This window comes from Budorcas taxicolor, chromosome 4 (genome assembly GCF_023091745.1).
Source record: "Budorcas taxicolor isolate Tak-1 chromosome 4, Takin1.1, whole genome shotgun sequence".
NCBI classification, from domain to species: domain Eukaryota; kingdom Metazoa; phylum Chordata; class Mammalia; order Artiodactyla; family Bovidae; genus Budorcas; species Budorcas taxicolor.
The window spans coordinates 57,524,411-57,537,719 of NC_068913.1; the positions used below are offsets into that span (position 1 = coordinate 57,524,411).

A 13,309-nucleotide genomic window follows, 5' to 3' on the forward strand; every position below is an offset into this window, starting at 1 on the left:
CACCAGGGAAACTCCTCTTGTGGCTCAGCTGGTAAAGAAACCGCCTGCAACGCATGAGACCTGGATTCAATCCCTGATTGGGAAGATCCCCTGGAGAAGGGAAAGTCTACCCACTCCAGTATTCTGGCCTGGAGAATTCCATGGACTGTATAGTCCATGGGGTTGCAAAGAGTCAGACACAACTGAGTGACTTTCACTTTCATATTTAATGTCGAATCAACTTCAATGATTCAGAGTACTCTATTCAGGTAGAAAGTTTATAAGAGGCACCTTTTAAAAGACTATTACAAATTTTTTTTCTACCCAGTTTACTAGATCTATCAGAATAGTGTAAGGCAAATTCTGCTTTTACTATGTTTAGGAAGGTCATCAGTGGACAAACCACATAGGATTTTATAATATAACAGGATGTTAATAGCTAACAATATCTACCACTTTTTTGAGCATTTACCATGTACCACATACTAGGTCAAACATTATAAATGTATTATCTCATTTAATCCTGAAAACAACTCTTAAGTGCGATTATCATTGTTGTCTCCATATCGCACAGATAAAGAACTGTGTGATATGGAGACATGAATCACGTTTTAAGTCTCTGATTCCAGAATTCCTGTTCTTCACCATAGCTCCATGTAAAGATTAGAATGGCAATCTGGTTCTCATTTAGTCTAACTGGTTATGATTTGAGTATTCATATTTGTTAATTCAGCAGTAAATGTCAACTATATGCCAGGCATTTCCATGGTTTATATCTACTCAGTCTTTTGCCCCATTTGACAGCTTGCAACCTATACCACAGAAGTTCGCTTGTCACCTTCTTCCTCGGAGCTAGGGTATTGTGATATTTCAAGTATCACTAAATTTAATTCAGCTTTACAGATGATTGTTATACAAGTCACTTGGACTACACAATAATTGACTTCTTGATTTTGTTGCAGTACAGAAAATTACCTCTTGAGCCCAAGGAGCAGCTCTTTTTGCTGAGAGTGCTAATTCTTTTATTTCTTTATACCCCATAACCCCCTCTTTAGATGAGTTTTTAAATAAAATTTTATTGATAAAAATATTTTAATATGTTCATACTGTTTTTACAGTACTATAACCTGCCATGTCCTGTACCAGACTGATCCTGTATAGTTTATTTATGATCAGATGGTGATTCTGGTCATTTCTATAAAATGTTAGGACATCAGGCTCTTGATTAAAAACATACCCCTATTTATTACATTCATTTATGAAAAAAGAATCTTTATATTATTTTGACTTATAGTGCCTTTTCTAGGAGCTTAACCTAGTATAGTTTAACACCTCTCTAATGAATCCTATGGCAGTATACTAGCCAAGGTATCAGGAACAGAAGCTGGGCAGATTTTTTTGTGCCCTATAGACTTTAAAGAACCCAAGATTCCATTTATTTACTCAGTTATTTCACTATATTTCCTTCCTTTATGTTTCTAGTATCTACTCATAATTTTTTCAGAAAATTTTTCTAAATATCACTGAAAATGCATATGTCTGAAGTAGGTTTTTATTATTGCTTTACCATCTGAAAACTAGACCAACAAAATTCCACTGTTTTCCTTCATCCTTATTTGCTGCTCTGTAGATCCCTTGTGGCTCAGCTGGTAAAGAAGCCACCTGCAATGTGGGAGACCTGAGTTTGATCCCTGGGTTGGGAAGATCCCCTAGAGACGGGAAAGGCTATCCACTCCAGTATTCTGGCCTAGAGAATTCCATGGACTGCCCATAGGGTCACAAAGAGTTGGACACGACTGAGCAACTTTAACTTCACTTCACTTCTTCAGATCCATATTAGCTGCATTTGACTAACTTTAATGATCATGTATAGTTTGGTCACCTTCTTTTTTCCTACTACTTTTGTAAATGAGGCATGCTCTTGCACAAAATAAAATTTTTTCATTACTTAAAAAGTACTATTGTATTTTTTTTTAGATATTTGTTCACTTTCTTTTTTAAAGTTTTTTTAATATAAACTTATTTATTTTAATTGGAGGTTAATTACTTTACAATATTGTATTGGTTTTGCCATACCTCAACATGTATCCGCCACAGGTATACACATGTTCCCCGTCCTGAACCCCCCTCCCTCCTCCCTCCCTGTCATCCCTCTGGGTTGTCTCAATGCACCAGCCCCAAGCATCCAGTATCATGCATTGAACCTGGACTGGTGACTCGTTTCGTATATGATATTATACATGTTTCAATGCCATTCTCCCAAATCATCCCACCCAAAAATACTATTCTATAACAGCTTTTCTCTTTGGTCCTTAAGTCATTGACATCATTATATTGGCAACTGAGAATTAATTTGTGAATGGATTCTCTCATCTATAGTTTTCAAAATGCGATCTGGGAATCTGAGAGCCTTCCAGGGTCTCTTTGGGGAGGAAATTATTTTCATAATAATACTAAAATATCATTTGCCTCTTCTACTTTGAGTCTGTCTTGAATCTAGGGTTGAGTTTTCTAGAAATTTCATGGCATGTGATATTACAACAGCTTGAATGAAAAGCAGATAAAGAGAATCCATTCGTCTTCTATTAAGCCAGACATTAAAGAGACTTGTAAGAATGTAAAACAATAACTCACTTTTATTACCTTTCTAATTTAGATTTTCATTATGAATTAATGTTTTTAAACCACTGAGTTTTAATTTCAAACATGGTATTATTGGTAGATATAACTTGCATAAATGAAAGAGTTCTTCAAGGCCCTCAGTAATTTTTAAACATGTAAAGGGATCCTGAGACCAAAAAGCCAATAGTCTATGTATCTTTTTTATTCTCAAACGTTTGAATTTTTCTTATATTTTATTTCATATTATAAAAGGCATACACTAAAAATAATCTATTTTTAGGTTGCTACAAACCTCAGGAAAGATCAGATTACTTGACGTTGGCAGCTGCTTTAACCCATTTCTGAAGTTTGAAGAATTTCTAACTGTTGGCATAGACATTGTACCTGCTGTAGAGGTATGCATAGTTCTGTTTGTTTTGTTCTGAGACTTGAACATTTTATATATACAACGGAAAGCACTATCTTTACATTCCTGAAATAGCAAATATATTTCCTATGTACAAGTTGATAAGAGGCTCTTTCAGTTCAAAAATAAATGTATAGTCTATGAAAATTTGAGCATTTCTTTAACTAATATTAATTTGACCAATACCATATTTGTCGTTTTGTTTCTTGTTTATCATCTGTCATTGGAGTCAAGAAATTGTAGTAGGTTGCAAAGTTCCCAGATAGGTGTAATGTTTCAGCTTTTTATTTTTTATTTTGATTTTTTAAATGCATCTCTTTCTGAAATGTACTGTGATGTAGAGATAATATGGAATAGAAAAGAGCAGGGTCTTGGAGACTGCCAAATTTGTACTTAGTAGATAAAACTACTTTAACTTTACAAAGAATGTTTCCTCTGCTTTTAAAATTAGATTTATTTCCCTCAGTGACATAAATTCATAACTTTTGCAGTCTTAACTTTTGATATGGCACCAGGTACAAAAATTTTTTTACTAATTTTTATTGCTATGTAACAGTATAAACAGTATAAACTCTTAGGGTCAGAGATTTTTTTTATCCCCACCATTATGCTCCCAGGATCTAGAAGAGTGCCTGGCTTATTAAGTACTCCATACGAACTTTAATAAGAGAAAGAAATCTTACTTTCAATCTCACTTTGACTGTCTGAGCCTCAGTTTTCCCATCTGTTCAGTGAAGTTTGTAATGGACCATACCTATAAGATTGTCACGTTTACTTGAGAAAAAGTACTTAAAGCACCTAGCAAAGGGCCTGTTATATAGTAAGTGCTAAAGAAAAGTTTGCTGTTATAATTGAAAAATTCCTGCCTGAAGTGTCAACTTTTAAATGAATTTATTCTTTAATTTTAATGAGCTTGAAAATCTTTATGACTAACATTGACAAGAAAATGCTACAAACCTTTACTATTATCTCTGCTTTATAAAGGTAGACAAATACTTTGCAGAGAATTCCTGTGCCATCAGAAGCTATAGTCTTATTTTATTTTCTTTTAAATATTTACTTATTTATTTGGCTATGCCAGGTCTTAGTTGTGGCACACAGGATCTAGTTCCCTGGGCCCCCTGTTTTGGGAGCACAGAATCTTGGCCACTTGACCACAGAGGAAGTCCCAGAGTTATAGTTTAAAGTGCGGGTGGATTTGCACATGGATTCTCTCCCCTTCCTTCCTCAAGACACACATTAGAGATATCCTTCAGTGACTGCTAAGACATGATAACCATTTAATCTAAACCTCAAGCTTAAATATTATTCTTAAAATATTAAATTGTTTATAGATAGGGCTATAAATTTTCAACTGCAAAGCCATTAAGGAAGGCAGAAGAACATAAGTTTAGTAGTAGAATCAGACTTTTATAGTTCCCAGAACCCTATAACTAATTTTAAAACAAAAGGAAGGGACTTATACTTCCAAGCAAGATGCAGTGACAGGGACCAGTCTGATCCTCTTTCCTCCTGCCTGCAGCAACTAACATGTTGACAAAATATTCAGAATAATATACAAGAGACTGTACATCAGGTAATGAAGGACAGTGATCTCCAAGAGATGGAAAAACAAATGAGGCATACAGTTTTACCAGCACGTAGCCTTCAGAGAGTTTCCAGTATGTGGCACAAACAGTGGATCCCAAGCAGAGCACAGCTGGTAACCCTGAATTATGGAGGCAGAGGTGAAAGGTGTGGGATATCAAGACAGCTAGGGTTCATGGACAAAGTACCAAAGATGTGAGAGCTCCACAAAGAGAAAATTCCAGAGGTCTGCAAAGTATTATTCTTGTGTACTCAACTGAGTACTTACCAGTACATTTCTGTGAGAAAACTATATGAACCTGGAGGGTGTACCACTTCAAAGGTCTAAGGGTTATATCGTCTGGTGCACTCACACAGGCTGGAAAGCAGTACCTGTTCCCCCTAGCCAAACTGAAAACCTCAAGAGTCACAGTGTTTTGGGTAGAGTACACAAAACTGCCTTACCTCAGTGGTGGTGGTGGTTTAGTCGTGTCCGACTCTTGCAACCCCATGGACTGTAGCCTGTCCATGGGATTCTCCAGGCAAGAATACTGGAGTGGGTTGCCATTTCCTTCTCCAGGGGGTCTTCCCTGACCCAGGAATCGAACCCAGGTCTCCTGCATTGCAGGCAGATTCTTTACCAACTGAGCTACAAGGGATGCCCAGTAGTGGAGAATAATTAATAATTGCCTCAGTAGTGGAGAATAATTAACCTTCGACTGAAGGCTGCTCTAGTCCCATGAAACAAATCTGGAAACAAGAACCAAAAAAATCAAACTGTCTCCAGATAATTCAACTATTAATACATCCCAGAACAAAGTTAGAATATTTATAGCATTACAGAGTAATCCAGTACACAGCAATGTAACATTCACCATACCTGACATCCAATAAAAAAGTAATCAGCCAAGTAAAGAAGCAAGAAAATAGGACCCACAATGAGATCAGTCTTCTAACAGAAAGCAACTGTGAACTGCCACAGATGTTAAAATTAGGAAACAAGGACATTAAGATGGGAATGTTATAACTATATTCTATATGTATAAAAAGTAGAGCCATGAGAGATAATTAAAAATAGCCAATATAACTTCTGAAGATGGATACTATGGTGTATGATATGAAACATGTACTAAATGGGACTAATAGTACATTAGATATTACAGAAGTTAAACTGAGGACATAACAATTGAAATTACCCAAAAGTAAACAGACATTTTTTTTTTAATGGAAGAGCATCAGCAAACAGTGAGTCAATTTCAAGTGGCCAGATATAAACACAATTGGAGTTCCCTCAAAAAGGGGGAGAAGAGAATAAAAGAAATAAAATAATGGTCAGAATTCTTCCAAATTTGATAAAAGCTAGTAATAGAGCTGGCCTTGAGCATCCCAGGGGAATGGTTCCAGGACACCCCACCACCACCACAGATGTCAAAATCTGGATGCTCAAGCCTTTAGAGTCAGGTCTTCCCTGGGTTCTCTGTCCACAGATACAGAGAACTGACTGTATATTTCTTAAAAATAACCCCATGTCTAATTGGACATGTGCAGTGAAAACTCAGGGTGTGTGTTCAAGAGTCAACTGTAAAATTGAGTTTATAATCTATATAAAAATGTATAATAACAATAGCACAAGAGAGGAAAAAGGGAAATATACTATATGTTTAGTAATAGGTTTTTATACTACATATTAAGTGGTAAGATATTATGTGAAGGTAAAAGATGTAAGATATTATGATAGGTAAAAGATGTAGACTAAATTCTAAAGCAACTAGTAAATAAAGAGTTACAGCTAATAAATTAGCAAAGGAGATAAAATAGGATCATAAAGAAATTTCTTTAATCCAAAAGATGGCATATAGAGAAGAAAGGAAACAATGAACAGATGGGAAACATAGAAAATAAATAGCAAGATTATACCTTTAAATTTAAGCTTCCCAATAATCACATTAAATAGACATGGCTTAACCACCCAATTAAAAGGTAGAAATTGTCAGACTGGATAAAAAAACAGGATTCAAATACATGTTGCCTATAGGAAATGCGCTTCATCCCACACAAGTAGGATGGTCAAAAGACTTAGAATGGCACTATTAAAATCAGACAAAGTAGATATTAGAGTAAAGTATATCACTAGCAATAAAGGTGCTTATTTCATCATGATAGAAAGATCAGTTCATCAGTAGTACAAAACAGTCTTCAACATTTATGCATCTAATAAAAGCTTTAAAATACATAAGCCAAAAACTGATAAAGTAGCAATTACAGACATTTATAAAATTATAGTTGAAGATTTAATCAACTTTCTCTCAATAACTGATGGAATAATTAGAACATCAGTGAAAGAAAAACTCACTAAGAAAATTAGATATTTTGGAATGAAGATAAATAAAAATATAAGCTATCAAAAACATAGGTATGCATAGGATGCCTCTAAAATCACTAAAGTGTACTTAGAGAGACTCCCCTGGCAGTTCAGCAGTTAAGACTCCATGATTCCAATCCAGGGTGCGTAGGTTCAATCCCTGGTCAGAGAACTGACCCGCATGCCATGTGGCTCAGCCAAAAAATAAATTTAAAAATAAAGTAATACTGTACTTAAAGGAAATTATATAATACTAAACACCTTTATTATAAAATAAGAAATGTCTCAGAGCAATGACATCAATTTTCAACCAGGAAAAAAAAAAAAAAAAGCCCATACTAAATCCAAAATACAAGAAAGAAAATAAGATTATAGCAGAAATCAATGAAATAAAAAACTTTCAGAAATATAGTAGGGAAAAAATTGAAAGCAAATGCTACTTGAGAAGAACAATAAAACTGATTAAATCACTCAGCATACCAATTAGGACATAAAGAGAAACATGTGACATCCTACATATTTTACTAATATTAAAAGAAAGGATAATAAATATTGCAAAAAAAATCTACACCAATAAATTTCACAAATTAAATGGACAAATTCATTGGAAGACACATACTACCAGAGCTCACTCATAAAGAAATAGATAACCTTAATAGCTCACAATGTATTAAATAAATTTTAATTGGCAGTTAAAAACTTCCGCATAAAAAAGAAGACTCCAGGCTCAAATGACTTCACTTCTCAACGTATTGTGTGAGGCCATTCAGTTCAGTTCAGTTCAGTCGCTCAGTCGTGTCCGACTCTTTGCGACCCCAATCACAGCATGCCAGACCTCCCTGTTCATCACCATCTCCCGGAGTTCACTCACACTCACGTCCATCGAGTCCATGATGCCATCTAGCCATCTCATCCTCTGTCGTTCCCTTTTCCTCCTGCCCCCAATCCCTCCAAGCATCAGAGTCTTTTCCAATGAGTCAACTCTTCGCATGAGGTGGCCAAAATACTGGAGTTTCATCCTTAGCATCATTCCTGCCAAAGAACACCAGGCCTGATCTCCTTTAGAATGAACTGGTTGGATCTCCTTGCAGTCCAAGGGACTCTCAAGAGTCTACTCCAACACCACAGTTCAAAAGCATCAATTCTTTGGCGCTCAGCTTTCTTCACAGTCCAACTCTCGCATCCATACATGACCACTGGATATAAAAACCATAGCCTTGACTAGACAGACCTTTGTTGGCAAAGTAATGTCTCTGCTTTTGAATATGCTATCTAGGTTGGCCATAACTTTCCTTCCAAGGAATAAGCATCTTTTAATTTCATGGCTGCAATCACCATCTGCAGTGATTTTGGAGCCCAGAAAAATAAAGTCTGGCACTGTTTCCACTGTTTCCCCATCTATTTCCCATGAAGTGATGGGACCAGATGCCATTGTGTTCGTTTTCTGAATGTTGAGCTTTAAGCCAACTTTTTCACTCCTCTTTCACTTTCATCAAGAGGCTCTTTAGTTCTTCTTCACTTTCTGCCATAAGGGTGGTGTCATCTGCATATCTGAGTTTATTGATATTTCTCCCAGCAATCTTGATTCCTGTGCTTCTTCCAGCCCAGCATTTCTCATGATGTACTCTGCACAGAAGTTAAATAAGCAGGGTGACAATATACAGCCTTGACACACTCCTTTTCCTATTTGGAACTAGTCTGTTGTTCCATGTCTAGTTCTAACTGTTGCTTCCTGACCTGCATACAGATTTCTCAAGAAGCAGGTCAGGTGATCTGGTATTCCCATCTCTTTGAGAATTTTCCACAGTTTATTGTGATCCACACAGTCAAAGGCTTTGGCATAGTCAATAAAGCAGAAATAAATGTTTTTCTGGAACTCTCTTGCTTTTCCGATGATTCAACGGATGTTCGCAATTTGATCTCTGGTTCCTCTGCCTTTTCTAAAACCAGATTGAACATCAGGAAGTTCACGGTTCACATATTGCTGAAGCCTGGCTTGGAGAATTTTGAGCATTACTTTACTAGCGTGTGAGATGAGTGCAATTGTGCAGTAGTTTGAGCATTCTTTGGCATTGCCTTTCTTTGGGATTGGGATGAAAACTGACCTTTTCCAGTCCTGTGGCCACTGCTGAGTTACCCCAATAACAAAACCAGAGACATTACAAAACAACAAAAACCTATAGGTCATATCCATCATGAACATAAATACAAAAGTTCTCCACAAAATTTTAGCATATTGAACCCAACAATATTTCAAAAAGGATAATATATTATGGCAAAGTTTGATATATTCCAGGAGTGTAAGACTGGTTTAATGTTCAAAAAAATGCTCAATCTCTTTAACATCTATACAAAATCTACTCAACATGGATTAAAGACCTAAATATAAGACCAGATATTATAAAACTCCTAGAGAACAACATAGGCAGAACACTCTCTGACATAAATCACAACAATATTTTTTTAATCTGTCTCCTAGAATAATGGAAATAGAAACAAAAGTAAACAAATGGGAGCTAATTAAGTTTAAAAGCTTCTGCACAGCAAAGGAAACCATAAGTGAAACCAAAGAGAACCTACTGACTGGGAGAAAATGTATGGAAACAATTCTACTGATCAGGGATTAATTTCTAAAATACACAAACAGTTCATGCAACTTCATATATATTTTTAAAAACCCAATCAGAAAATGAGCAGAAGACCTAAAGAGACATTGTTCCAAAGAAGACATACTGATGGCCAACAAGCACATGAAAAGATGCTCAGTATCACTAATTGTTAGAGAAATGCAAATCAAAACTACAGTGAGGTATCACCTCCCACCAGTCAGAATGGCCATTATTAAAAAGTCTACAAGAAATAAATGCTGGAGAGGGTGTGAAAAAAAGGGAACCCACCTACTCTGTTGGAGGTTCCTTAAAAAACTAAGACTAGAATTACCGTATGATCCTGCAGTCCCACTCTTGGGCATGTATTTGGAGAAAACTCCAATTAGAAAACATACATGCACCCCAATGTTCAAAACAGTATTATTTACAATTGCAAAGATATGGAAGCAACCTAAGTGTCCATCAACAAGAGGAATGGATAAAGAAGATGTGATATATATGCACAATGGGAATATTTCTTAGCCATAACAAAGAATAAAATAATCCCATTTGTAGCAACATGGATAGACCTAGAAATTATCAGATTAAGTGAAGAAGTGGACAGAGAAAGACAAATATTATATGTTATCACTTATATATAGAATCTAAAAGATAAATGAATGTATATAGTAAAGCAGAGACAAACTCACAGATATAGAAAACAAACTTGTGGTTACCAGTGGGGAAGAGGGAAGGGAACAAGGGCAAGATAGGAGTATATGATGAAGAAGTATAAACTACTGTATATAAAATTGATAAGCAACAAGACTATATTGTACAACACTCTGGAATATAACTATTATTTTGTAATAACTTTTAATGGGATATATAATCTATAAAAATACTGAATCACTATGCTAAACACCTGAAACTATTAATAAAATATTGTAAATCAACAATACTACAATAAAAAAAAAGACATCATTAAGAGAATGAAGAGACATAATCTGAGAGAAATATTTTCAAACAATATATCTGATTAAGAACTTGGATCTATAATAAAGAACTCTCAAAATTCAACAAGAAAATAGGTTTTTAACAATCTAGTTATTTTTCAGCATGCAAAAAGTTGAACAGATACTTCACCAAAGTAGATACCCAGGTATACCTAATAAGATACCTTATTAGGAAGAGCCAAATTCAAACCTCAGTATACTACTACACACCTATGACTATGATTACAGTTTAAAAGGCTGGCCATTCCAAGTGTTGAGGAGGAGGTGGAGAAACTGGAACTCCCATAAACTTCTGGTAGAAATGTAAAATTCAGTGTAAGCACTTTTGAAAATAGTTCTGGAGTTTGTTTAAATGTTAAACGTGCACATGCTATATGATCCAGCCACTACTTTCCTCGATATTAGCCAGGACAATTGAAACATGTCTGTTCAAAGACAGGAATGCTCATAGCAGCTCTAGTTGTTACTGCCAAAAATTAGACACAACTAAGTTATCTATGAAAGGTATATGGAAAAACAAACCGTGGTATATCTTTTATATAGTATCATACCTCAGCTATTAAAAAGGAATAAATTATCAATACATGAAAAAAAAAAAGAATGAATCTCAAAATAATTGTGCTGTATGAAGGAAGCCAGGCAAAATAAGAGTACATTATTCTATACTATTCCGCTTGTTAAATTCTAGAAAATATACACTTGATCTATAGTGATAGAAATCACATCAGTGATTGCCTAGTGACAGGAAAGAACAGGGAGGATAAAAGGAAGGGCTATGTAAGGGGCACAAGAAAACTTTAGAGAGTGTTGGATCTGTTCTTAATTTGATTACAGTAGTGGTTTCAAAAGTGTATAAACATTAAAACTTATTAAAAATGTACACTTTAAATGTGTTGGTTATTACTTCAGGTTGTACATCAATTATACTTCAATAAAGCTATCCCAGTCTCCCCTCCAAAAGAAACAAAAGAAGAAAAACAATCTTTTTCCATATAATAGAACTTTATGTATTGCTTTTCTTGATAGATAGTCCAGATGCTAATGTGACCAGCTTGTCTATACACTAACAAGGGACTAAGGTATTAGCTCATATCTTTGATAATTAACTATTGTTTTATATAAGGATAGCTACTTTTATCTAATTTTAAAACTGCATTCTTATTCTGGATTATTTTCATACAATTTTAATATTCAGCAAATGATGCAGTGCTGTTTCTTGTAGTGTACTTCAGGGTCACTTGACTCAGTTAAATTTATTGTGTAGTTTATTTCAATAGATATATTATTAAAACTACTTTTGAGATGGTTAAAGTTAAGGATTGAACAGATGCTTTACATGACTTTAAAAAGATTTGGTATTTTGCTTTTTTATGAATTTATAAATCCACTTTCATTGTCCTCTGACTTCTTTGGTTCATCTTCATTTCATAGTATTTTTTGTTTAAAGTTATTTTTATACTAGCCTGTTTTAGGTAACTATAAATGTTTAAGTGAATATAAGTATGGCTAAGTATAGAAATAAATCATCCCTGTAAGTTCTTACCCAAGTTAAATTTCAAACAAAGCCTTAATATTTTAAATATATATATATTTTAAAAGTATTTTTAACTGTTTCTCAGAAATACATTTTTTTAAATGATGACTAGAAATTCTCTAGGCTTAATTTCTCTGAGATTTTTCTAATAAAAGTTTTGGTTGAATAACTCTGTGTAAGTGGAATAATTTAGACGTAAAAGGTGCATACTTAAAGCTTGAATTATATAGAAATGCTGTGAAATAGTTTGGTTTAAAATTTGTGTAGTTCGATGCAAGTAATCTTAAAATTCTCAATATGCCTTGTTTTTTTCTTTTTGCAGAGTGTATATAAATGTGACTTCTTGAACTTGCAGCTTCAGCAACCACTCCAGCTTGCACAAGATGCTATAGATGCCTTTTTGAAGCAGCTGAAAAACCCTATTGATTCTCTTCCTGGAGAACTTTTCCATGTGGTTGTTTTCTCTCTTCTTCTTTCTTATTTTCCATCACCTTACCAGCGATGGATTTGCTGCAAGAAAGCCCATGAACTGTTAGTGTTAAATGGTTTATTGCTTATCATCACACCTGATTCCTCCCATCAGAACCGTCATGCTATGATGATGAAAAGCTGGAAGATTGCTATAGAGTCCCTGGGCTTTAAACGTTTCAAGTATTCAAAATTTTCACATATGCATCTGATGGCATTTAGAAAAACCTCCCTAAAAACCACAAGTGACTTGGTTAGTAGGAACTACCCAGGGATGTTATATATTCCTCAAGATTTCAACAGTATAGAAGATGAGGAATATTCTAACCCTTCCTGCTACGTTCGATCAGATATAGAAGATGAACAACTAGCATATGGTTTCACAGAGCTCCCTGATGCTCCATATGACTCAGATTCTGGAGAAAGTCAAGCCAGCTCTATTCCTTTCTATGAGCTAGAAGACCCCATATTACTTTTAAGTTAATATAAAAGCAAAAGACCCTTTCAGTCCAGATTCCTAAACTTAATTGCTTACACTAATCAGAAATACTAACATGAACTCAGTACTTAAAACCTGGTTTGCATAGAAGAAATGCAAAGGTTTACAGAGTTTGCTATTTTTTTCTACTTCTGGATTTTAAAATTTATTCTTATAGAGAAAGCTTAATGTTTCATGCAGAGTGACTCCTGTCCGAGCAGAAACCACTGTTACTTAGCATTTAGCACTAAGATATTATAGAAAGGTACCTTTTTCTCTTTAGTGCTATT

At 34.8% G+C, this 13,309-nt stretch overlaps 1 protein-coding gene across 1 annotated transcript in view; it reads left to right on the forward strand.

Annotated features, from left to right (window-relative positions):
* BMT2 (base methyltransferase of 25S rRNA 2 homolog) overlaps positions 1-13,025 on the forward strand; it is a 77,678-nt gene extending 64,653 nt beyond the window's left edge. The window contains exons 4-5 of the mRNA XM_052639131.1: positions 2,882-2,996; positions 12,396-13,025. Coding sequence (XP_052495091.1) covers positions 2,882-2,996; positions 12,396-13,025 — 745 coding nt within the window. The remainder of the gene's footprint in view (positions 1-2,881; positions 2,997-12,395) is intronic.
* The last annotated feature ends 284 nt before the right edge of the window (positions 13,026-13,309 follow it).